Here is a 27,582-nt window from a genome sequence, read left to right on the forward strand (position 1 = left end):
AAAAAAAAAAAAAAAAAAAAAAAAAAAGTGCTATCGAAAAGCAAAACTATGTGCTAAAAAGCTAGTTCTTGCCCATTGGGGGAGGATAAAGTCAAAACACAATTAATTCCTATTTAATTGTGGAATTAAATAGGAATTTAATTTAAACAGGAATTTAATTGTGGATGGAGCTCCCTGGCTGCCATCTTATCCATCTCAGGAGTTCATCAGAAAAAGTACCCAGAATCTCTACAGTGGCATATACTCAGCCATAAAAGGAATGAACTATTGATATGTACCACAACATAGACAAATCTCAAATGCATTATGCTAAGTGAACGAAGACAGGCACAAAAGCCTATATATCATATTATTCCATTTATATGACATTCTGGAAAGTACAAAACCATAGGAATAGAAGACAGATATCTTTTTAGCAAGGACTGGGGCTGGGAGGAAGGGACTGGATACAAAAGGACGTGGAGAAAATTGGAATGATGAAAATGTTCTGTATCTTGTTTGTGGTGTATATATTTGCCAAAACATATCAAACTGTACAATTAAAAAGGATGTATTTTATGTTTGTAGATTATACAGAATAATGTGACTTAAAAAAACCCTCAATCTTGAATTCCCAATTAGAGTTTGAGATGTCCTAGGTAATTTTATTTCTAGCTTCCTATGTAACTTTTTCCTTTCTATAGTAGCAGCAAATACCAAGGACTTTAGTTATTAGATTTTTATAACATGTCTGAGATATATGGCAGACATTGTTACATCTATTTTATATGTGGGAAAATAGAGGCCCAGTGGCATCCAATTACTCATCCACATTAATGGTGTAATGGTGACCAGAATCCAGGTCCCCAGACTCAAAGACCAGTGCTTCTCACATATATTAAATACCCATTCCTCAAATAGCAACCCATCTTCTTTATAATTAGCAACCAGTAAATAACCATTTTCCCATTTCTAAAAATATAAACAAGGATAAATGGGTCTTAAAAAAAGAAAGAAAAAGTATCCAGAATGTAACACCTCCAAGGAGGCTTAATTTTTATAGCTTTGTGGGAGGTGAATAATAATATCTTAACAATCAAACAGTTCTTTAGTTTATAATGCACTTGCATGTTTATTATCTTATTTGATCCTCACCAAAACTCCACAAGGAAGGGAAGATATGGTTATCCTCATTGTTTAGATGAGTAAGCTGAGGTTTAGGGAAATTTAGTGGCTTATCCAAGGTCACAGGACAGGGGTTTAGGCTCAAAACCTGTTAATTTTCCCAGTACCTCCCTCGTTAGTCCATAAATATTAGGTTGGCCAAAAATTTCGTTTGGGTTTTTCTGTAAGATGGGTTTTCATTCGGGAAAAACCCAAACGAACTTTTTGGCCAACCCAATACTTTATTATCATTAGCCAGAGATAGTCTGAATTTCAGACCCAGAAACAAATCAGCTCGTAAATGCCCGAAAGATTTTAGGAACTAGCAAGGGTATTTTGAACTATTTAAGGAGACGTAAAATTTTATGCTGGGAGAAAAATGTGGTAGAATTTATGAATATTAAAAGATGTCCAATGCACTGTTTTTCCCTTCCATTCCTTCTCCCCTTCCTCTCCTTTTCATACTCTTGCTCTCAGAGAACCTTCTCTGAGTTTAATCTTAATGCTGCATAGATTAATAAAAGTGAATTTACACGAGTAAGGATACCAACTGTGGGGACTTAGTTGTACTACACACTGTTTTATATATATGGTGGGTATTCAGAAAGTGTGGCACTGGCTTCAGAAGTGATATTCTGGGAGCACACTAGTAGAGTCTGTTTAGAATTTGATGTCTTCCAAGTATGTACAGTTATACTCTCAATAGCTTGTGGCTTAGTATTCTCACCAAAAATTGCTTTTCAAAATTGTGGTATGTATAGTTTTCTTGTAAAGGAAGCAACGCTGTGATTGTAACCATATCTTAAAGTCTGAAAAATTTCCTAGAGAGTACTCACTATTATTCTCTTTCATTTCACAAGAGGACTTAAGTCTTCTTCTTAACAAAAGAAAATATATGAAAGATTTCTAATCCAGTAACCAGTACCTACATGTATTTGTATAGATAGGCAATAGTTTTAATAGTTCTAAGGGAATTTACCTGAATGCATATCAAAGAACATAGGAAATGTCATGAAGTTATCCTCTTATTTTCTCTAAAATCAAACACTTTACTTACATAAGAATCCCCCAGAAACACTAAAAAACTATAGGGGCAAGCCAGACTATTCAAAGAGTGTGGGGAGAGCTAAGTTTGTGGGTCATAGCATGTTAGAACTTCAGGCAATAGAGGAAAGGTCTCTGATTTATTATTCCTTAGAAATTGCAAAGACCTTGTTCCTTAATTAAGATATTCCCCAATATCTGATGGGCGGAATATCTCTCTGTTTATCAGACACCAGAGAAGCAAGTACTCCAAGCCTCTGGTTGGGCCAGGTAATAAAGCATATTGGAGGACTTGTTTAACTCCCAGGGATGATGCCCCTCCCAGTCCAGTTTGCTTTCAATGCATACTTTCCTGGTAGGTAAACTCATCACCCATTGGAGTTGGGGGCTATTAGGGGTAGACTGAGACACTAATTGGTAATAATATTTCTTCTCTGAGAAGAAATTCTCTGAAAATGAATCTTTGAAATCATACTGGAAGTCAATGCAGAGATGGAATTCATCTTGCAAAAATTCATTTTGGAAAGCGAGAAGAAATTTCTTCTGTATGAGAAGAAATTAGGTAATACTATATTTAAAATTCTATAAGCATAAAACTGTAATTTAAGATCATCACAATTATTTCAAAAGCCATAGTTTCATCCCATTTTACTCCTTTTGCTATTGCCTGGGTCTGGTGGGGATAAGTAAGGACCTCATGTATACTGATCCCTCACAACTCCCTATCCATATTGACAGTGGTTAGACCACTGATCCTTATGCCATTGACAGCATTTTTATTTAATGGTCACAAATTTATCAGTAATGCACCCATGCCTTACAACATGTGATGGAAGATTCTCTTGTCAAGAGGTGAAATCTGTTTCTCAATCTGGATTAGCCCATGACTTGCATTGGCCCATGAGACATTAGCAGCCACAATGCACACACAGGCTGGAAAGTCACGTCTGTGCTGGGGCTTGCTCTCTTCCTGCATTTGGTACCCTGAGAAGACCACGTGAACAAGCCCAAGTTAGCCTGCTGAAGGATAAGAAGCCACGTGGAGGAGAACAGAGGTGTTCTAGCTAATAGCCAGCTAATCGCTGGACTTGTGAATGAGACCATCTGGAACCAGCCAGCCTCCCAGTCAACCTGGCAACTGACTGCAGACACGTGAGTCAAAGCCAAATGAAGAACCGCCCAGCACAGATTACAAACCCACAGAATCATGAGCTAAACAACAGCTTATTGTTTTAAGCCATAAGTTTGGGGATAGTAATGGAGTAAAGGCTAACAGATACATTAAATTATATTTTATTTGGTGCTACTAGGTGACACACTTAATGTTAGGGAAAAGCCTAATTTAATCAACGGGCTCTCTCTGGGATTTAACTTTCCTCCTCTGTACTTTAGCTTTTCTAACTTTAAGGAAAGCAATATTTTCATGAAGGTCAGCAGTAATTCTAATTCAAATGTGTGTGCATACAGTTTTCATATCCTCTTTTCCTCTTGTCTCTCCAACAACTTCACCAAAACCCACTAGGAAGATGATATTTTAATACATGTTATCTTCAAATAAGAGAATAATATATGTTAAGGGCTTAAAAAACTCCAAAAACTTCATACGTATGAGGTATCATCATTATTGTTTCACAATGAATAGAGTTATATAATTGCTATCAGAATCAGAATACCCTTACTCCTTCTCACTGACAGTTTCCTGTCTGTTTAGCAGCACCTGGAACAGTTTCCAGACTTACCTGAGACTTGAAGTAAGTTTCTTGTGGGGTGGCAAGTACATCCGCAGATGCGATATCTAAATGCATGAGTGTCTGCCGAAAAGAAGGTCGATTGCGAGGTTTACTCTGCCTAAAAGTTAAAAAAAAAAAATAGCTTGTGCATTTGAGAAGTTGTGTCCAGGAGGATAAAGATTTTACTCTACTTTATAAAAAATATTTTTGACTCCATGTGTGGCTATGTCTTAGGCAGTTTTGATGTACTGAAGAGCAAAAGGAAAATGTAATTATGAGATACCTCTAATGATGAACTGGAAATCTCTAGGATCTGTTTTATAATAATTATCCCTTAGGACTGGTAAAGTAATGATAGCTATCATTTACTAAGGCCTACTATTTTAAGATATCACACCAAATTCTTTATTTATAATTTTTAATTAATCATAACACAACAACTCTATGAGTAGGTGTTACCCCCATTTTACAGGTGAGAAAACTGATACTTGGATGACATACCCAAAATTACACAGATAAGAAAGGGCAGAGCAAGTATTTGAATCCAAAGTTCTCAAATTCCAAGTCTCCTAGACTTTACACAAAGTAAGGTTATTCACTCCAAGTACACGTTAGAGACTTCCTTGCAGTTTTAAATATAGTTTAGAGAGTTTTAAATATGGTTTTGAGGAAGAAGGTAAAAGAGAATATTGGGAGAAACATATTTCTTACCATGTCTGCTTCATAAGGATTTTGAACCCATCAGGGCAAGTGGAAGGAACTGGAAGGTGTAGGCTATTGCTTCCAACACCCCAAATAATGGCTGAAGAGTCTACATCTTTGTATGGGATCTCTCCTGTCAGCAGCTCCCAAAGCACCACTCCAAAAGACCTACAGTAGCACCGGGAACAAGTATAAAAGACATTTCAGAAAGACTGACTTGTATTTTAGTTATTCATTTATTAATTTTCAATCGTTAAAATTCTAATATTGTTATAGGAAAAATAGAAACAGCCAGGAAAACTCTGAAAAAGAAAATTAATGAGGGGGTAACCAGCACTATCAGATATTAAGACATACTATAAGGCTTCAATAATTAACACTGGTGATGAATAGTCAGCCAGAATATTGGAATGGAATAGAAATCCAGAAATACACCCAAAACATATAGGAATTGAGTATATGAGAGAAGTGACATCTCACACCAGTGGGGAAAATTGATTATTCAATAAATGCTGTTGGGAGAATTGGGGAAACAAATTTACACTTCATCTTACATCAAGGTAAATTCTAAATGTATCAAAGATTTAAATGTGAGAAATGAAATCATAAAAATCATCAAAGAACACATGGAAGTTAAAAAAAAGAATCTTAGAATGTTGAAGTCTTTTCTAGTTAAGAAATCCAGAAGCCATAACAGGAGAGATTGATAAATCAAACTGCTTAAAAGAAAATCTCGCTGTGGAAAAAAACCTCCACCATAAGAAAAAGAACAAAAGTGAAAAGTACCTATAATTTATATACACAAAAGGATAATCTCCTTAATATATAAAATACTCCTGTAAATTGATAAGAATAAAAGATCAGAAAGCTTAGTAAAGGATTAGAGTAGTTCACAAATAAGAAATTACAAATGGTTCATAAATATATGAAAAAATGTACAACCTTATTTATAATATTAGAAGAGGAATGCAAATTAAAACTGCACCTATGACACTGTTTGTTTACCTATATGGTTGGCAAAAAAATCCCAAAGTTTAACACATTTTATTGCTGAGACTGAAAAAACACTCTTACATATTTCTTTTGGGAACATAAATTGGTATAATCCCTAATGAGGACACTTTGGTGATAATTACCCAAATTACAAATGATCCCACATTTCTACTTTATCTTATTTACTCTAAAATTACATGCAATTTTAACATATGCTATTTTTTTGGTTTTAAGTCTAAAAGTTACTAGTAGCCAATATTAAGAATGGAAGAAAAACAACTATAGGGAAATATACTGGGTTTTTTGTTTTTGTTTTGTTTTTGTTTTTTCTTTCTGCCAGGCCACGCAGCATGCAGGATCTTAGTTCCCTGACCAGGGATTGAACTCATGACCCCCATAGTGGAAGCGTGGAGTCCTAACCACTGGACCGCCAGCGAAGTCCCAAGGGAAATATACTGTTAATAGCAGAGATTTGTAACCGCAGAGGAAAAGTTAATAAAGATTAACTCCCCCTCCAAAAAAATAAAGCCCATCAGGGCTGTTTAATAAAAGGGCAAACAGCCCCATACACCTCAAATAGGTCTAAATCATATAACTGTATCACAGCAAAGTACATCACTGATATACCCAGTGATGGTCTGAGTCACCAAGAATAGGTAAACTTTGTTCAACATATTTTATTCAAGAAGGTGAAAATTATGTAGTATATTTCAGAAAGACTTTTATACTAAATGGCTATATGAAGTGAACTTTTAGTTTTCCAGAAAGTTCAGCATATTCTCTGGGAGTCCCCCAAACTGATGACTTACTGAATGGATATTCACCCTAATTCCTTCTCCCCCAGTCTTTCTTACCAGGTGTGATGATCATGCTGGGCAGTACCTCAGATTATATGAGACTGAAATCAACCAGAAGTGAGTAATACTAAAGAATATTTTGGGAAAGTAGACGTGCTGAAAGAGGAAAGTGCTAACAGGGTGAAAGTGGGAACAGGCTTTCTGGTTGGCACAGATGGCACCACTCACCATATATCGACTTTTTCAGAGACAGGTTCATTCCGTATCACCTCTGGCGCCATCCATGCTACTGTGCCAGCGAAGGACATCTTGGTACTTTTATCACTAAGTTCCTTAGATGTACCAAAATCTGAAATTTTTACTGCATCTGTGTGAGTCACTAAAACACTTTAGAAAGAAATAAAGAAAACATCCAGATCGTTAGTATTCATGAAAATCACGACTAACTGGCAACTGAAGATTTTGTTTGCTGCCTCCTACCTTGCAGAATTCAGCTCTCGAGTTCCAGTACTACTGGGGCATTAGCTACACACCACAAACAGCATCATTCATACTTGTGAGGTATCATAGCATAGTGGGCTTTCTACATCTGGTTTTATCCTGCCTCCACCACTGCTAACTGTGTGACCTTTGCCAATTACTTAATTCTTCTAAGCCAGTTTTCTCATCTGTAAGATGGAGACAATTCAAGTCACAGTATCTTATCGACAATTCAAAAATCTCCAAAAATTCTTTATAAATATTTTTTCATATATATAAAGCAAACTCAATTTATCCCACTTTGTGCGACTGTCAAAGGTTTTGCTGCAGATTTATGAATGTGGCTGATCATAGGATGTGGCCCCAGACTTCGCTGGGGGTGTAAGGTAATGCCCTATGTTACATTTCTGAAATCATCTGACTCCAAGAGCTTTGGATGAGGGATTATGGGTCTGTAATAATGGTCTCATAGGATTTTCATTTGAACTAAATGAGGTAATATATGTAAAGCACCCATCTCAGTAAACATTGGTTTTCATCCTTGCTGGTCTCAGACAACTCAACAGGAAAAACACTTCTTTTAAAACACTGTTTAAATCATGGCCAACTAAAATCATGCATGGCACCATGACACAAGGGATTCATTATTATAAAAGGCTAATAAGTATGCTGGGATTCCATTAATGTTGGTAAGGAAAAGCAGGAATAAATTTAAGCTTAGGTAGATTCCACACAAGTCATGTTATACTTGTTACAGTCGTGATCTGGATTGTGACTTGGGGCAAACTTCTTTTGCTAGCCTTAAAGTGAATAAAATCTAGTACCAGTCAAATCCAGAGAATTAGCATCCACACGCACTAGACTGAATTCACTTGAAATAACCTGTTTAGAACTTTAGAATGTTAATGAGTTAGGGTTTCAGAGGCTTAATGATATAGAGACTTAATTTTAACAAGAAGTCTTAATACTCAAATAGTATCAGAATCGAGGCGGCTAGAAAACAGAAAACTCAATCTATCTCCTTCCTCTTCTATGTGAACCAGGAACTTGACATTTTCCCCCCTCCCCGCCAATGTCAGATGGCTCTCTACCAAACAGTTCATTGCTTATGACTGCTTTAGAATACCTTCATCCATATCTTAACGCTGGTTTTGTATGTGACATATAAAATTTACATAATTTAGGAATTTTGATTTAATCATGTTAGTCTTGGTGAAAATGCGTAAGGATTAAAATATCATGGGATATCTGAGATAACTGGAGAATTGATGGTATCATATACGCTGAAAGTAAAAAAAGGTGATAAGCTCCTAGTAAGATAAACACTAGAAGCTTCCTCTTCTGCCTCTTTTGTTCTGCTCATTATGGGACCTGTTAGTATGACAGGAGGGAATAGACATGGGAGGAGACTAGAAAAGATACAACGTTGGGACTTTCGTGAAGTCTTCTGAGACAAAGGTGGGGTCACACAGCCTAAAGATTTAATGTAGGTAATGAAATCTCTCTTTACAGCAGATTGATCTTTGTCTTCTCAGTGTCAGCTTGGAACCCAAAGAGGCCAAGGCTGCTGGAGGTTTGGGATGGTACTGATAGCAGAGGGAAAGACTTATTAGATAACAAACTTATTGCTCTAATTTTTATTTTTTTATTTTATTTTTTAAAAAGATTTATTTTATTATTTATTTTATTTATTTATTTTAGGCTGCATCAGGTCTTAGTTGCAGCACTTGGATCTTCATTGAGGCATGTGGGATCTTTCGTTGTGGCGTGTGGGCATCTCTCTAGTTGTGGAGTCTGAGTTTTCTCTCTTTAGCTGTGGCGCGCAGGCTCCAGGGCACGTGGGCTGTAGTTTGCGGCACGCAGGCTCTCTAGTTGAGGTGCACGAGCTCAGTAGTTGTGGCGCGAGGGCTTACTCGCCCTGCGGCGTGTGGGATCTTAGTTCCCTGACCAGGGATCGAACCCGTGTCCCTTGCGTTGTAAGGCGGATTCTTTACCACTGGACCACCAAGGAAGTGCCTGCTCTAATTTTTAAATGACAAGAGTTAAAGAGAGTAGCACGTGATTTGCATATCCTAAAATTTCCTGAATTCTTCCTCTAAAATTAATTCTTTTTTTTTTTTTTTTTTTTTTTTTTCCCCCTCTGCCTGGCTTGCAGGATCTTAGCTCCCTGACCAGGGATTGAACCTGGTCAGTCACTGGACTGCCAGGGCATTTCCTAAAATTAATTCTTAAAGAGAACAAGGTGGTTAAGAAGGAGGCCATTCAAAGAGGTCTTTGGGGGCTTCCCTGGTGGCGCAGTGGTTGAGAGTCCGCCTGAGGATGCAGGAGAGATGGGTTCGTGCCCCGGTCCAAGAAGATCCCACATGCCGCGGAGTGGCTAGGCCTGTGAGCCATGGCCGCTGAGCCTGTGCTCCGCAAGGGGAGAGGCCACAACAGTGAGAGGCCCGCGTACTGAAAAGAGGTTTTCGGGGCTTCCCTGGTGGCGCAGTGGTTGGGAGTCCGCCTGCCGATGCAGGGGACGCGGATTCGTGCCCCGGGCCGAGAAGATCCCACATGCCGCGGAGCGGCTGGGCCCATGAGCCATGGCCTCTGAGCCTGCGCGTTCAGAGCCTGTTGCTCTGCAACGGGAGAGGCCACAAGAGTGGGAGGCCCGCGTACCGCAAAAAAAAAAAAAAGAGATCTTCGGCAAGAATTTTGTGTACTTCATATGTATGCAGTGGATGACAAAAGCAACAGATTGTGTGAAAAATGTGAACAGAAGGAATGAACACTGTAATAAAGTTTATTTGCAAGTAAAGCAAGGAGAAGGTTGTTCAGTGAGCTAACGACTATAATAAGCATTGTTGAGAACTATGGTGATAAATAAGAGCTGCTTTGAAGTTGATAATCAAGGACAGATTTGTATCTTCCATGGAGAAGAGGCAGGATTAATTGTGAATCCTTCATCCTCACATGATGAGGGAGAATGCAGTGGTCTGTGGTCTAAGTTCTGGGTTCAAGTCCTAGCTCCATGACTTTGGGCTCTGAGTTCTAGATTTTCTTATATAAAATGATATTTGTTACATCTGTTCCATACATTTTTGCTAAGATCAAAGCAGATGTGATCATGGATATTTTAAAATGTTGTAAACCATGAAAGCACTATGCAAATATGTTTTTGGATAAAGATTAATTCTTCTCTGCTTCTCTAAACAAAAATGTGGTGGGAAATAATGAAAATAATGTTTAAAAATAGGAGTTACACTGAAATATACCATTTAATCAATTCCTTTCCTTCCTTCATGCATTTTGGGGAACTGAATAAACATTCCTCTTGAAGTGGTTATTGGTAGCCAAAGAATCACTTTGAAAACAGGTTACTAAAAACAGCTCTGCTTCTCTTTTCTTTTCTTTTTTTTTAAAGGTGTTTTTTTTTTTATTATGTGTAACACAGACAAAGTTATTTAAGTCAATACATTTTTAAGGAATTTCACACGTTCTGATTCTTTCCACTGCCAATCACCTTAGTTCCTCCAAACTCATAATCTTCAAGATAAAAGAGTCCTTTCAAAAAGAAGTTATCATGTGAGTCAGCCCACAATTCTTTTAGTTAGGCTTCTTTGATCTCCAATGAAATATGGACACACTTCAAAATTCCCCACCTGTAATCTTTGGGATCCAATTTCCTCAAGTGATTTACTTTAGGACCATGTTTAGGGTCAGGAGATGGATCTGCCTGGTTCTGAATTTGACACCCTCTAAAAATGTATTAGGTTCAAATCATATTCACTCCTAAGCCATCAAACCCTAGAACAATACAGATCATTGGGATATGCTAATCTGCTTCTCTTAAATAACCAATTTATATTATTTAATGGGCACTGTGAACCTCGTTACCTTGTTTCCTTCTTTGCTTAGACTCTAGGAAGCTCAAAGCCAAATTCATAAGCCACCTCTAACAACTGTACAGAATCTTATGGCACACATTTTGTGAACAAGCTTTAGTTAATGTTTTTATTTTCTCTTTGCCTCCGTTTCTTATCCAATTTTATCCTGTTGTATATATTTCTGAAACTCAGTTTTTAAAAAATTGGTTTTCTGGGGGGAGCACACTAGGAAAACAACAAGTCAAGCCTTCCAGTGGGAAAGTCTGGCATTAATTATCTGAGATGATGGAAAGTGAATACTCTAGTTAATATACTTTGTTTCATAGTTGTACAATTAAAAGGCAACAAAAGGGAAAACTACTGTCAGGTGCCTGGACATACCTGCCATATAGGTAAGTAGGTTAACAATAATCCCCCAAACATGCAAATAGAGTTATCCACTGTGCTAATTTAAACTGAAATGAAAATATGATGTCCAAAAGCTTCAACTATGGTTGATAAAATTCCATATTTCAAAACAATAAAACAAAATGGCTGAAAAATTAGCTCCAGAACTCACTTAGGTGATTTGAGATCACGATGAATAATTTTATGGAGGTGTAAATAATTCATTCCACTTGCAATTCCTGTGGACCAATCTACTAGCAATCGAGGTGTGATCTTCCTGCCAGCTCGCAAAACCTCATAAAGTTGTCCATGGGCACAGTATTCCATGATGATACAGTAACATGGGGCCTGAGTACAAACACCCCTTTCAAGAAAACACAGACACGTACATGAGTACACACATACATATAAACATATATGTATACATATTTATATTTTAAGAATATTTAATAAATTTAATAATTAAGACCAGTTCTCTGTCCACATTATTTTAAAAATGCATATAATCTTTCCTGATCCTTAAATTACCATTTAAGTCCCTCTAGTCTACATGTTTCTTTGTTATGCGCATGGACAAGCTTAGTTTGTTTTGTTCACTTTAGATATCTATATGCTATGCTATATCGGTGCTTTTTCTGGGGGACCATTCCATTCTAGGACAAAGAGCACCTTTCTCTGAGACTTGTGTAGGCTGGATAGTTTAGATTGTTAAGAATAATTTAAATATCTTCCTTTAAAAATTAAATGGAAAGTTTTATATATAGTGTACAGAGAGAATTCAAATAAAATATTGCTATTTTTACTATTTGTTGAATTTCAAATTACTCAAATTTAAGATAACTAGACTGAGGACCAAAAGAATCAATTTTCTATGTTATAGAGTAGCTGAAAAACATTTCTGTTTAGAACAAAAATAATGTTACACAATGTATTATACACCTATGCAGCCTCTATTTTCATCAATTCCTACATCTTCTATGAAGCCTTTCCTGATTATTCCAGTCTAAAAAAAAAATCTTTCTCTTCTCTAATTTCCTATGCTACATATTTGTTTTTTATATGCAATTTTTCTCTCCCTGTACAGATTATCGGTTCCTTAAAGGAAAAGGTCTTCGAGTACTTTTCTTTCTATCACATAGCTTAGAAGTTCACAGCAAGTCCTTGACAAATATTGTTTAACTCACCTGAATGTTCTTTGCTGATAAAGCCTTTGCACAAACAAGTACAGAGGCAAGGGGTAGGAGGAAGGGTACTAACACGAAAGAACATCCTCTATTTGTCAGGCAGGTTTACATGTTAGTTAATTGTCTTATTTAATCTGCCTCAAACCACTGTATGACAGATATTATCTTTTCCATTTCTACAGGTAAAGCTCAGCAAGGAAAACTGACTTGTCCTAGGATCATACAACTAATACATGACAGAGCTGGGATTCGAATCCAGTCTGTCTACTTCAAAGCCCATGCTTTTTCCACTTACTACACTACACTGCCTTCCTTCCAGCTTTTAAAAGTTTGTATAGACAAGCATATTGGGGATTCCTATATTAATACTGTTATCCTATAAAAGTGGGAAAATCATATTAGCTCTACTTCACAGTTTTGTTCTGAGAATCAGAAGAGAGAAGAAAAATTACCATGAGCAATTCTCTGTCTTATTTCTTAATGATACGTATGCCTTCCTCCAAAAGAATATCGTTATTCTACATACAAGACTCCCAGCTAAAGTCCTCAGCCAGCTACCAATTCATGTCCTATCTCTTAGGCTGCTGTAAGTGCTGAAAGAATTTAGAGGTTGTGACTTGTGATCATGTGAAAGTCTTATAACAATGGCAGATTATGAATAAGTATAATTAGTTTTTATTTTCCCTGCCTTGATGTGCCTGTCAAATGCCGCAAAGCTATTTCTATTACTGTCTTATGATTTTCTAAGCTCCCCAGAATTCTCATCTTGATTTTTAAAGAAAAAATTTTTTTAAGTTTCTGTTACTTGACTTTCAGGAAACCTCAGTGGAGCACAAGTATACAGCAACAGACAGTTTAATTTTTACTACAGAGAAATAATGAATAAGGGCAGAAATAATGTAATGTGCTTAAGAATATCAAAACAAATATTTGTTTGAAACTACTCAGCATCTTACTCAAGTATGTTTTAACTTGTCAGACAAACATTGACATAAAGGGCCTAACAGCGATATGTTATACACTTTATATCTTTCTTGACTGACAAATGAGAAGCAATCATTCCATCAGCCCTGTACTATGACAAGGCTTCTTAGTAGCTATAAATAACAGCTCTATAATCACTTCTAATTGCTACCTTTTCTTCCCTTTGGCACTCAATTCCATAGGAACAGGCAGGTTGGGTTTTCTTAAAAGACTGCTTAAAAATTGGAAGAAAAAGAGAATATAGTATTCCTTTCTTGCACTTCCCTTCTGTACATGGTTCTTACTAATTTCAAAAGAAGCTGAAAGCACAGAAATCAGTATCCAGAGAGATGTACTAAAATCTAATCATGCCTTCATATCTTCCAGACGGTTCTGAATGATTCACTGGCCAAGCAACACATGGCACAGATGGATGCAAACATAACACTGCACAATGCCTCAAGAGCATGGTGTAATGGGCCAGGGACACAGTCTCACTATTGTTTTCCATGCAGAGGTAAAGACAATTCAAGCATCTTCAGCCTAAAGAGTTGGACACCAACAGAGCAATACTTATCCATAATGCTGAAAACTGTATATGCAGGTAGGAGGGTCAGAGGGTAAAGGGGGAAAAGACTCAGAGGAAAAAGGAAGAAACAAAAGAAAGGAAGGAAAAATCAAGCTTCTCGCACTCATCCTCTGAGGACACATTTCTACCTTCAGTAACCCACGACCTCCTGCTAGAAAGCCATCTTACCTGAGACTCATAGCCTAGTTCACTTCGGGAGGCCAAAAAGCCATGCTCATCTATAGAACATTCAGCGTCTCAAACCTAGCATACCAGTGATTTAAGCTTAAAGTTTAGTTAAATAAAAGGCTCTTCCTTCCATTTACGAGGGTAACCACACTGTAATGATGATCCTCTCAGTGAAGTAAAATGAATGAAAGAAGTGAGCCTCTGACAGACTTGTCTGCTTAAAAATAATCCTCCTATTGTCTTGAGAAACATCATCTTGGGAAGGATTATAATTGGCCTTGATAGCATTTTGTTTTAGTTTCACATCCTCCTGGCCCTCCTAGGGCAAACAATAATAGAATCACTACAGCAACTGAAGTTCTCTCCCATGTCCTCTGCAGGGATGTTCCTTCCACAAGGAAATGAATCCAAGGACTTCATTTAGTATCCCAGTTGAATGGTTCTCTTCTTTTCACACTTCTTTCCCTTTCCGTAAGGGGTCTTGTTTGGGGATCAAAACTCACCCTCAATACACATTTAAACCCATTCTACAAAACTTGTACCTATGATTTCTATTCTTTACTTTGGGGATATATTTCCAATTAGAAATTATTGCATGACATGTTTAGCTTTATAATGAGAGTTTTATTGAGGAAAGGATTCCTCTTGGGGGCTGGAGGAAGTCCCTCCTAGGTTAGGAAAGGGGAATTTGTAAGTTATTCTACTTTTAGCTATAGGCTTATTGGTCATACTATTTTCCAGAATTGAAATATATATAAATTCAATATATATTATATAAAAATATACCAAGAAGCTCTAATTTCTAATCTTTCTTCCTTCCTAAAGGCTTTCTTTCCTGTTCTTCACCTTTCTGCCTCTTAAGCCACTCATTATTCATTTGTTCAAGCCTAGGGCAAAATTTCAAGGCTGGTAAGAGAAGGAACTCAAGGGAAGAGTAGAGGGAGAAGAGATTCTACATATTCAGAGCTCAGCACTGCCAAATTTGGTGCCTTCTACAAATTTACCTCTGAATCTTTCCATTTTGCTAGGGATTCCTGTCAATATTATGAAAATAAGGGACTAAACTAGAAAGATACGTTCACATACTCTTGAAAACAACCACTTTGTGAAACAAATATAGCATTTAACTTACTACCATCACTAATTCTACTACTATTAGATTTAGAAAGCTGAGTGTTTGGCATTCCTTGAAAATGGATCTGGCAAAACTTGAGGCAGGGAGAAATACTCTGAAGGTACCTGTTATTACAAGTTAATATTTAAGAACGGACACTAATAGAAACTAGTAAGAAAATACATCTCTATTTACAAGGAACTAATTGTTCTCTGATCACTTCAGATGTTAGCTTTGTTTTCTTAACTGAATTTTAGGTTATCTTGAAGTAGCCTCTGTTATCCTACTGATAATGACATTGATTCAGCAGATCTGACTGCTTGGCAGGAATCCACCTTCTCCCTCTCTGTCCCACATACATCCCTTCCAAGAAGTGTGTGCTCTGGCAAAAAGAACTATTAGACTATAAAATCCTTAAAGACATGATTCTAATATAATAGTTCTTTGGTACCCTCCCAAAGCACCTAGCACAGTGCTAAGTCTGTAGAGTGTTCTTAACATGTCTTTCAAAGCAGGAACTTAAATGTATGTACTGGGGGAAAGAAAATCTCTCTATTTCTTAAAAAAAAAAAAAAAACGCCTTGACCTACTTGAAAGCGATGATGTTAGGGTGCTTCAACTTCCTCAAATGCTTGATATCCGTCTCATTCTGCTCTCTCACTTTCTTGATGGCCACCTCCTCCGCTCGGAACTTGCCCAAGAAGACAGCTCCCTGGGCTCCACTACCCAGCCACTGCAGCTCTGAGATCTCCTCAAATGGCACTTCCCAAGTATCTAGGCACACAAGTGAGAAACAAGCTTAAAGAGATCTCAATGGCCCCTTGTAGAATGCTCAGGGGCCATTCTACAAGGCCACTCTGAAGGGACCAACTTGACCATCACCCAAAATGACCTCTATCCTTTGTCTCTCACCCAGTAACTCTCCAAAAGATATAACCTTTCTATGGGTCTTGATACCATAGATAAGATATTCACATGTATTAGTTTGTATCAATTTTTAACCAGTGAAATTCAGCGGATCAGAGATCTCCTCCAATATAATCACCTCTGAACAAAACACATCCTGACACTCCCACAGCCCCACCTCCTCACTTGAAGCTTGCATGTTCAGTCAATGCACCTATCTGTCTCTACATCACCATCCCTACCCCATCACCCATTATGTGTTGCTTTACTCCTCTTTGAATTTCTAGTGCAGGTTCTCAATTAATACTTGCTGAATGAATTTTCAGTGATACTCTCCTAAAGATCTAATGATGTATAATAATTAAATTAGTATTTACCTTTTATTTAGCACTTACTATACGCCAGACACTAGCATAGTGCTTTAGATCTGTCATGTGTTTAATTCTTACAACAATCCTATAGGTCTGGCCTTATTACGGTTATTTAAAAATGAGAAAACTAAGCCATAGGGTAACCATGCCTTAAGTAACTTAATCAAGGTCACATAATTGGTAAGTGGCAAAACAGGGCCCAGGACTCCAGAACTGGCTTGAGTCCAGGGACAGTGTTTTCTCTACTATACCACATTATCTCTCATGAAGTATTTGAGAGACAGGGTCATTAGTCATGATATATTTACTCATATAGATGCAGTATTTTCAAGTTTCTGTTCTTCTTAAAGTTTAATTTCTTTTTGCACCAAAAATGTAACAGGGGTCATTTCTAAGTGGTGGCATTATTGATGATTCATGTTATGTCATTTATCCTTTTCTGTATTAAAGATTTTAAACCATAAGCCTATATTACTTTTATTTTTATTTTTAATTGAAGTATAGTTGATTTACAATATTGTGTTAGTTTCAGCCTATATTACATTTAAAATGAATAAAATGCTATTTAAAATAGATCAAAAATTCAATCAATATGTGCTTTAATCTCATGCAACTTAAAAAGACGACTATAATCCATTGATTATCCTTTTTGCCAGTGCATTATCACTGCACTGGTCAGAAATGAACATCAAAGAGCTAAGAGCCCCACAGAGTGAGGAGAAGATGATAACAATGCTAAAGGTTATGAGAGATTCTTGTCAGATCACCAATCACTTAAAGGCCACTGTTTGCAGAACACTGAACAAAGTAGTGTTGAATCAGCTTTGAAGATATTCTGGTCTTGAAAGCAAATCAACTCACTACTACATCAATGAAGCAAGAGCAGAAAGCGTAGAAGGGAACTACATTTCCCTCTTTTCTAATTTTCTTTAAGAGAAAAGAAATTCCGTAGATGCTTAATAAAATGTGGTTTCTCATTACAAAGGTTAAAACATGACCTTTAAAATATAAATACATAGAGCAGAAAAAATTATAGTGAGGGTGATTAAAAGCATGGGCACTTGTCCCATTCTTCTGGTATGAGCAGTATTAAAGGTTTCTGCTCTACTGAAATTGAATAGATGCTATACAAAAACAAATCTCTCTACAATACAAATAGCTCACAAATATGAAATCACCAAAGAAACAAGTTTGAGTGGAAACAATAAGTTACAGACGACTGCTTTTAGTATCTTTACAGCGTCTAATGACTTTCATCCCTATAGGCTTATTCATGTGGCACACATAGGACACAGGTATTGATGGCACACTTAGTTTTACTCATTAGGGGTCCAGTGAAGAACTAAACACAGTGTCATTTTGACCATTCTGGGGGCTGAATAAAGTACTAGCACTGGATTCTGAGCAAGAACATAACTGGGCAATATTTCTCCAAATAACTCTATAAAAGCCCAAGTTACCCTAATTTTTAATACATAATTACTAAAATTAGACAGTCTTTAGCTGTTCTTTTTTCCTATTTACGCAATCTTTATTTACTGTTAAGTACTAGAAAACATTAGAAAATACTAGAAAAAGCAGAAAAGCACATATTTTATCTGAAATCCCAGCACATATTCAGTTTTCATCTTCTCTTTTAGTCTTTGTTTATATATATACAGCTATGTCAGAGTTGTATGTGATGTATAATTTTTTCTACTTTTTTCATATATTATGTATTCCCCATGTATTTAGTTTTTATTATAAGCTTAATAGTTACTTACTGTACCCTCTTACCTTTTTTTGTACTTGTTTCTACTTTTTTGTTTGCTAAGTTAAATTTGATACTTTTTTCTTTCTTTATATCACTTCCTCACGTTCAATCCTGAGATTAAATAGTATAGTTTCCTGGTTCTTGGTATACATTCCAAGTTGCTATCCAAAAGGATTTTTCTAGTTTTTGCTGACAGTAGCAAAGTATGAGCAAGTCTCTTTTACTACAACTTTGCCAGCAATGAATGTTGCCGATTATATTTTGGTGCTCATTTAGTTAGGTATAAAATAGTGTTTTATAAGTTTGCACTACTTTAATTGCCAGTGATATAGGCTATTTTCTCCACATTTGTTTAATACATCTTCTTTGTATGAATTATCAAATTTATCCCTTGTCCATTTATTTATTAGGGTCTTTCAGTTCTCATAAGCTCAAAGGAGCTTTCTATTTCTTTGATACATACAAAGAGGCTTTTTACAAAAGCATTTTTCTTTTAATTTTATTATGTTTTGAACAAAATATTTTTATAGTTGCTTGTCATTTCCTTTGCAATTTCTTCTACTGCCTAATCTATATTCTAAGAGAGATCTATAGTTGAGTTTTTAAAAGTTTAACCTTTACATCTGAAGTTTATTTTGTTGTATGGTATGAGAACTGATGCAAATTAATTTTTTTCATAGTGTTATTTAGTGATTCAAAAAACAATTTGTTAAATAATCCTTTCTTTTTACATATATATATATATTTTTTCGGTACGTGGGCCTCTCACTGTTGTGGCCTCTCCCCTTGCGGAGCACAGGCTCCAGACGCGCAGGCTCAGCGGCCATGGCTCACAGGCCCAGCCGCTCCGCGGCATGTGGGATCCTCCTGGACCGGGGCACAAACCCGTGTCCCCTGCAACGGCAGGCGGACTCTCAACCACTGCACCACCAGGGAAGCCCTTTACATAATTTTATAATGCTTATATTGTAATTTACTATATATTTTATAAATAATTCCTATTATTTAGTATTTTTATAAAATGAGAAATAAATGAAGTATTAAAATACAAATGATAGGAGGGAGGGACAAGATAGGGGTAGGGGATTAAGAGGCACAAACTACTATGTATAAAATAAATAAGCTACAAGGATATATTGTACGGCACAAGGAATGTAGCCAATATTGTATAATAACATTTTTTTAAAGATTTTTTTTTTTGGATGTGGACCATTTTTAAAGTCTTTATGGAATTTGTTACAATATAGCCTCTGTTTTATGTTTTGGTATTTTGGCCGCGAGGCATGTGGGATCTTAGTTCTCTGACTAAGGATTGAACCCGCACCCCCTGCATTGGAAGGCGAAGTCTTAACCACTGGACCGCCAGGGAAGTCCGTCCCTATAATAACTTTAAATGGAGTATAATCTATAAAAATATTGAATCACTATGTTGTACACCTGAAATTAATATAATATTGTAAATCAACTATACTTCAATTAAAAAATAAATAAAATAGGGCTTCCCTGGTGGTGCAGTGGTTGAGAGTCCACCTGCCGATGCACGGGACACGGGTTTGTGCCCCGGTCCGGGAAGATCCCACATGCTGCGGAGCAACTAAGCCCGTGAGCCATGGCCGCTGAGCCTGTGCGTCCAGAGCCTGTGCTCCGCAACGGGAGAGGCCACAAAAGTGAGATGCCCGCGCACCACAAAAAAAATAAATAAATAAAATAAAAAATAAAAAATAAATAAATAAATAAATAAATAAAATAAAATACAAATGATAAATATATTTGGCACTCAAATACCAAAGGTTGATATTATAATAAATAACAAAAATTTCCTTGACCAACAGTAGCTCACACCTGTGTTAATTCATCTATGTTCAACCAAATCTTAATTTTCCATGGAAAAATAAAGGGGCCGGCATTGGTAATTCAAGAACACAGAGTGTAAAGTAAGACTTCAACCACCTTTCCATCAATTTTTTTTACTAGAACTGACTACCAGAAATAAAATTGATCCATGTGATTTAGTCCTCTCTGTCCAGTTCCAACGTCCTGATCGATATCTAATAGGGAGCCAAGGAACAAGAAAATGGCAGCAAAAAGAACGTTAGCAACAAGGATATACAAATTGGGGGCCTAGATCACTGAGGAACAAGATAACAAACCTTATAATGATGGAAACTGGCTGTGCTCCCTCCAGGGTTAGTCCCAGACTTTCTGCTGCTTTTACAGCTGTCCCATTGGTACTCTTCCCCAGCTTTTATCTTCTGATTCATCACTATGACTACTATCTTAATTCCAATATCCACCATGATCCCCAGGACTGAGAAAAAGCCACATGCCCACTCACTTTAACACATAAGTTCTCCTTTGTTTATTCAGACAAGTCTATGACAATACTTGCTTTGAGACTGGGAACTATTTGGCAATAAAAGATTTCACATATTACCTTACTTACGCTTCACTACCAACATACTAAATGGGAGATGAAGATATCATTAAAAAAATTTTAATCAAGTGAAATTTCCTCATAATACCAAATGCAGGGACACATCTATTATATGTACTATCCTTTGGTTGACTGTAATCCAGGATTAAAGATTAGCTCCATGATCCCAGAGCTGACAAGAAAAAAACTACACTTAGTTTCAGGCTACTGAATCTCTTCTGCAGCCCACAGCAACACCTGCTCACGGTAGGATATCCTGTCATTTGCTGAAGAGCTGGGCAGCTGCTGTACCCTTGTAAGTTTAAACTGACCAAGGATGTGTCTTATTTGTTCCTGAAATAAGCCTTTCTGAAGGTCACATAATCAATCGGAACACAAATTAAATACAAGGTTACAGAACAATAAAGAATTTTAAAGGCTTCTTTTAACAGACATAGGATGTGTCTGTTAGTCTTCTTTATGAGTCTGAACCTCAATGCTGCATTTGGATCCTGAGACCTCCAAATGGCCACCAAAATAATTATTAGACTGGACAAGACCCCCAAAACCAAATGAGCTTATCACAGATAAGATATTAGTAGGTTTTGTGTCTAAGCAGAGAAGAAGGAGCTTCTAAAAAATAATAAATTAAGGGTGGGTGGTTATGGGATGACAAGTGATTTTTATTTTCCTCTTTGGATTTGTCTTTATTCCCAATTTTTAAAATAATAAAACTGTTTAACATAGGAGTCCCCAACTGCTGTGTGACAAGGAACAACCCTTTAATTTCCCTGAACTCTTAAGATCATAGAGGGAAAAAGAGGGTAGAATGTGCAGGGTATGGAGAGAAAACAGACAGACAAAACCTAGGGATTGAGAAAGAATGCCGTGGTTGACAAATCCTGGAAAGTATACCTGGAATGGACAGATTTACAGGTAAATCCCAATATACTTATGGAGAAGGGGTATAGATGGGGAGTCTGGTATTGGTTTAAGAGAAAGTATTTCAGAGTCAATTTTTTAAAAATTGAAGTATAGCTGATTTACAATGTTGTGTTGATTTCTGCTGTACAGCAAAGTGATTCAGTTATACATATATATATACAATCTTTTTCATATTCTTTTCCATTATGGTTTATCCCAGGATATTGAATATAATTCCCTGTGCTATATAGTAGGACGGTATTGTTTATCCATTCTATATGTCATAGTTTGCATCTACTAACCCCTAACTCCTAGTCCATCCCTCCCCCACACCCCCTCCCCCTTGGCAACCACAAGTCTGTTCTCTATGTCTGTAAGTCTGTTTTTGTCTCGTAAATAGGTTCATTTGTGCCATAGTTTAGGTTCCACATAAAGGTGATATCATATGGTATTTGTCTTTCTCTTTTTGACTTACTTCACTTAGTATGATAATTTCTAGTTGCATCCATGTTGCTGCAAATGGCATTATTTCATTCTGTTTTATGGCTTAGTAGTATTCCATTATATATGTACCACATCTTCTTTATCCATTCTTCTGTCAGTGGACACTTAGGTTGTTTCCATGTCTTGGCTACTGTGAATAGTACTGCTATGAACATAGGGGTGCATGTATCTTTTTGAATTATAGTTTTGTCTGCATATATGCCCAGGAGTAGGATTGCTGGGTCATATGGTAATTCGATTTTTAGTTTTTTGAGGAACCTCCATACTGTTTTCCACAGTGGTTGCACCAATTTACATTCCCACCAACAGTGTAGGAGGGTACCCTTTTCTCCACACCCTCCCCAGCATTTGTTATTGGTAGACTTTTTGATGATAGCCATTCTGACCGGTGTGAGGTGGTACCTCACTGTAGTTCTGATTTGCATTTCTAAAAGAAAGTATTTCACATCAATAGATGAGTGGAGAAAGACAATGTGGTATATATATATCTACACACACACACACACACACACTGGAATACTACTCAGCCATAAAAGAGAATGAAATTTTGCCATCTGCAGCAACATGGATGAACTTGGAGGGCATTATGCTAAGTGAAATAAGTCAGACAGAGAAAGACAAATATTGTATGATGTCACTTATATGTGGATCTAAAAAATACAACAAACTAGTGAATATTAAAAAAAAAAGAAGGAGACTCACAGATAAGAATAAACTAGTGGTTACTAGTGTGGAGAGGGGGAAGAGGCAATATAGGGGTAGGGGAGTGGGAGGTAGAAACTACTGGCTGTAAGATAGGCCACAAGGATGTATTGTACAACACGGGGAAGATAGCTAACATTTTGTAATAACTATAAATGGAGGGTAACCTTTAAAAATTGTGTTAAAAAATAAAGTGAAAATAAAATAAAATAATACCTTAAAATAAAATATCAAAAAAAGAAAAAGTATTTCAGAAATAGAAAAAATTGAATGCATGGAAAAAGTGGCTAATGGTGACTAATGTCAACTGGTAGTTGTGGAAAAGCTGTCAACAGTCTTGACTAAAATATATGAATACATTTTTAAGGGAGGGTTACAGAATCCAATAGTCAGTTATAAAATAAATAAAACAGAATATCATTTCGGGTCCATATTATTCCTTTATAAAATTTCTTGATGAAAGAACTCATAACAACTGATCATTTACATAAGGCTGCAAAGATATGTATCAAAAGCTTTAAAGCAAAAAATCCTTTGAACCCAGCATTCCTCTTCTAATAATTTATCCTAAGGAGTAATCAAGATATGTGTGAAAATTAAGGAATGGACACATGTTCACTGCAGTGTGGCTTATAATCACTGAAAATAGTAAACAAACTGTTAAGCAATAGAAGATTGCACTAGAAGTTATCAATGAATTTGGTAAAATTGCAGGATACAAAATTAGTATACAGAAATATGTTAATTTCTATACACTAACAACTAACAATCAGAAAAGGAAATTAAGAAAATAATCCCATTTACAATTGCATCAAAATGAATAAAATAGTAGGAATAAATCTAAGGAGGTAAAGGACCTGTACTCTGAAAACTATAAGACACTGATGAAAGAAACTGAAGACAACACAAACAGATGGAAAGATATACCGTGTTCATGGATTGGAAGAATTAATACTGTTAAAATGACCATACTACCCAAGGCAATCTAGGAATTCAATGCAATCCCTGTCAAAATACCCATGACATTCTTCATAGAAGTAGAACAAATAATTCTAAAATTTCTATGGAAACACAAAATACCCCAAATAGCCAAAACTATCTTGAGAAAGAAGAACAAAGTTGGAGGTATCATGCTCCCTGATTTCAAACTATACTGCAAAGCTGTAGTAATCAAAGCAGTATGGTACTGGCACATAGATCAATGGAACAGAATAGCGAGCCCAGAAATGAACCCATAATTACATGGGCAATTAATCTATGACAAAGGAGACAAGAATATACAATGGGGAAAAGACAGCCTCTTTAATAAATGGTGTTGGGAAAACTGGACAGCTACATGCAAAAGAATCAAACTGGACTACACCATATACAAAAATAAATTCAAAATGGATTAAAGACTTAAATTTAAGACCTGAAACCATAAAACTTCTGGAAGAAAAAATAGGCAGTATGGTCTTTGACATCAGTCTTAGCAATATTTTTTGGATATGTCTCCTCAGGCAAGGGCAACAAAAGCAAAAATAAACAAATGGGACTACATCAAACTAAAAAGCTTTTGCACAGTGAAGGAAACTATCAATGAAATGAAAAGGCAGCTTACTGAATGGGAGATGATATTTATAAATGCTATATCTGATAAGGGGTTAATATCCAAAATATACAAATAACTCATATAGCTCAACATCAAACAAACAACCTGATTAAAAAATGGGTAGAGGATCTGAACAGACATTTATCTAAAGAAGACACACAAATGGCTATCAGGTACATGAAAAGATGCTCCATATCGCTAATTATTAGGAAAATGCAAATGAAAACCACAGTGAGATATCACTTCACACCTGCTAGAATGGCTATTATCAAAAAAACAACAAATAACAAGTGTTGACCAGGATGTAGGGAAATTGGAACTCTCATACATTGCTGATGGAAATGCAAAATGGCAGCCACTATGGAAAACAGTATGGAGATACCCCCCAAAAACTAAAAATAGACCTATATATAGAACTACCATATGACTCAGCAACTCCACTCCTGGGTATTTATCTAAAGAAAACAAAAACACTCTTTAGAGACCTAAATGTAAGACCAGATACTATGAAACTCCTAGAGGAAGATATGCAGAACACTCTTTGACATAAACTGCAGCAATATTTTTTTTGGATCTGTCTCCTAAAGGAAAGGAAATGAAAACAAAAATAAACAAGTGGGGGCTTCCTGGTGGCGCAGTGGTTGAGAATCTGCCTGCTAATGCAGGGGACACGGGTTCGAGCCCTGGTCTGGGAAGATCCCACATGCCACGGAGCAACTGGGCCCGTGAGCCACAACTGCTGGGCCTGTGCGTCTGGAGCCTATGCTCCGCAACAAGAGAGGCTGCGACAGTGAGAGGCCCGCGCACTGCGACGAAGAGTGGCCCCCACTTGCCACAACTAGAGAAAGCCCTCGCACGGAAACAAAGACCCAACATGCAAAAATAATTAATTAATAAACTCCTACCCCCAACATCTTCTAAAAATATAAATAAATAAACAAGTGGGACCTAATTAAACTTAAAAGCTTTCACACAGCAAAGGAAACCACTGACAACACAAAAAGATAACCCACTGAATGGGAGAAAATATTTGCAAATGATATGACTGATAAGGGATTAATATCCAACATATATAAATAGCTCATATAACACATCAAACAACCAGATTAAAAAATGGGGAGAAGAACTAAACAGACATTTTTCCAAAGAGGAAATGGCCAACAGACATATGAAAAGATGCTCAACATCAGTAATCATCAGGGAAATGAAAATCAAAGCCACAATGAGATATCACCTCACACCTGTCAGAAAGAATGGCTATCATCAAAAAGAACACAACAAATGTCAGCGAGGATGTGGAAAAAAGGGAACCCTTGTTCACTGTTAGTGGGAATGTAAACTGGTGCAGCCACTGTGGGAAACAGTATGGAGGTGTCTCAAAAAACTAAAAATAGAACTACCATATGACTCAGCAGTTCCACTCCTGTGTATATATCAGAAAAAACCAAAAACACTAATTTGAAAAGATACATGCACCCCAATGTTCAGAGCAGCATTATTTACAATTGCCAAGATATGGAAACAACCTAAGTGTCCATCAACAGATGAGTGGACAAGATTGGATACACACACACACACACACAAAATGGAATACTACTCAGCCATAAGGGGAGGGGAGAAATAGGTGAGGGAGATTAAGAGGTACAAACGTTTATTACAAAATAAATGAGTCAAGGGTATGAAATGTACAGTGTGGGGAATATAGTCAATAATTATGTAACATCTTTGTATGGTGACAGTAACTAATCATGGTGATCATTTTGAAATGTACAGAAATATCAAATCACTATGTTGTGTACCAGGAACTAATATAGTGTTGTAGGTCAATTATACTTCAAAAACAAACTCACAAAAAAAGAGATCAGATTTGTGGTTACCAGAGGTGGCGAGTGGGGGAGGGGGAATTGGATGAAGGCAGTCAGAAGGTACAAACTTCCAGTTATAAGATAAGTAAGTACTAGGGATGTGGTGTACAGCTTGACAAATATAATGAACACTGTTTATGTTAATGCATGAAAGTTGTTAAGACAGTAAACCCTAAGAGTTCTCATCACAAGGAAAAAAACAGAGGATTACTTAATTACAATTACTTAAACTGTGTATGTTAACACAATTTAATATTATGCAGCCATTAAAAATGATGCTGAAAAAGTATATTTCATGATACAGGAAATGTCCACAGTATGAAGTAAAAAAGTGTTACAGAACAGCATGACTTTTTTAAAGTACACATACACACATGTATAGACTAACATATACCAAAAACACTAATGGTGGTTATTGTCAGGAGATTGGGGATCATAGATTATTTTAATTTGGGGGGGGATCTTACTTGTATGTTCCAAAATTTCTATATATATTACTTTTGTTCTCAGGAAAAAATTGTTTCAACAATATAAATGAAGTTATAAGGGACACTAGTGCCATGTGTTCTCTTTGCTTCAAAAGCATAAGGCTTGAATTGGAGTATATGAATATACATACTACACAATGATGGGAGTTAAAATTTTACTTTTTAAAAAGCTGTGGGATCTCGAAATAATAATATTTCTCAAGAATGGTTAGATATTTTGTTCTTTCCTCAAACTGTGAGCTTTCTGTGCCTGACTGTAAGATAAAAAAATTCCTTTTTACTACTACCTAAGGCAGGCCTGCAATCTTCAGGGGCAGTACCATGTGGCTTCCGTCTGGTTTTGAATTAGTCCAGTGACCATCAGACTTATTGACTGTAAAAACTGTCAATAAAATTTTTGAATATGCACTCACTATGTGATTTATTTATAAATTATATATCTGTAAAACTTTATTAAAATACCAAATATATATGAAAACATGCATGAAAATAGAAATTTAAAATGATGAGATAAAAGGAACAGAAGCTCTAACATCTTCTTCCTCACAACGTCATGGATTGTCTTATATGAACTCTACTCTGGACATCACTGGACTGTACAACCATAAAAGGTGGGCTTCGACCAAAACAACCAACCATATGTCAATCCGTTCCATTCAGAAGGTCTATAGGAAATTGATATGGGGTATTCTTCTGGCACTAGGTCTTTAGTTTATCAAAGGTTATGCAGTTAATGGTGGTAGTGCGTTTACACAGGAAATATCTTCCAGGTCCATACTCTAGCTTACCTTGCTGCTGCAATTTGTAATCAGTGGAATATGCCTTCCCAATGATATTCCATACAGGCCTTAAGCATCCAAATAGTCCTTCAAGAAACCCACCACTGCCGCTGCCCGACCTGCTGA

The 27,582-nt window shown here is 36.5% G+C and overlaps 1 protein-coding gene across 1 annotated transcript in view; it reads right to left on the bottom strand.

Moving 5' to 3' along the window:
- MAP3K13 (mitogen-activated protein kinase kinase kinase 13) overlaps positions 1-27,582 on the bottom strand; it is a 129,428-nt gene that overhangs the window by 18,765 nt on the left and 83,081 nt on the right. The window contains 6 exon segments of the mRNA XM_007451393.1: positions 3,927-4,035; positions 4,629-4,787; positions 6,638-6,796; positions 11,315-11,506; positions 15,751-15,934; positions 27,466-27,582. The exon segment at positions 27,466-27,582 is cut by the window's right edge and continues 4 nt beyond it. Coding sequence (XP_007451455.1) covers positions 3,927-4,035; positions 4,629-4,787; positions 6,638-6,796; positions 11,315-11,506; positions 15,751-15,934; positions 27,466-27,582 — 920 coding nt within the window.

This window comes from Lipotes vexillifer, unplaced genomic scaffold (genome assembly GCF_000442215.2).
Source record: "Lipotes vexillifer unplaced genomic scaffold, Lipotes_vexillifer_v1.1 scaffold513, whole genome shotgun sequence".
NCBI lineage: Eukaryota > Metazoa > Chordata > Mammalia > Artiodactyla > Lipotidae > Lipotes > Lipotes vexillifer.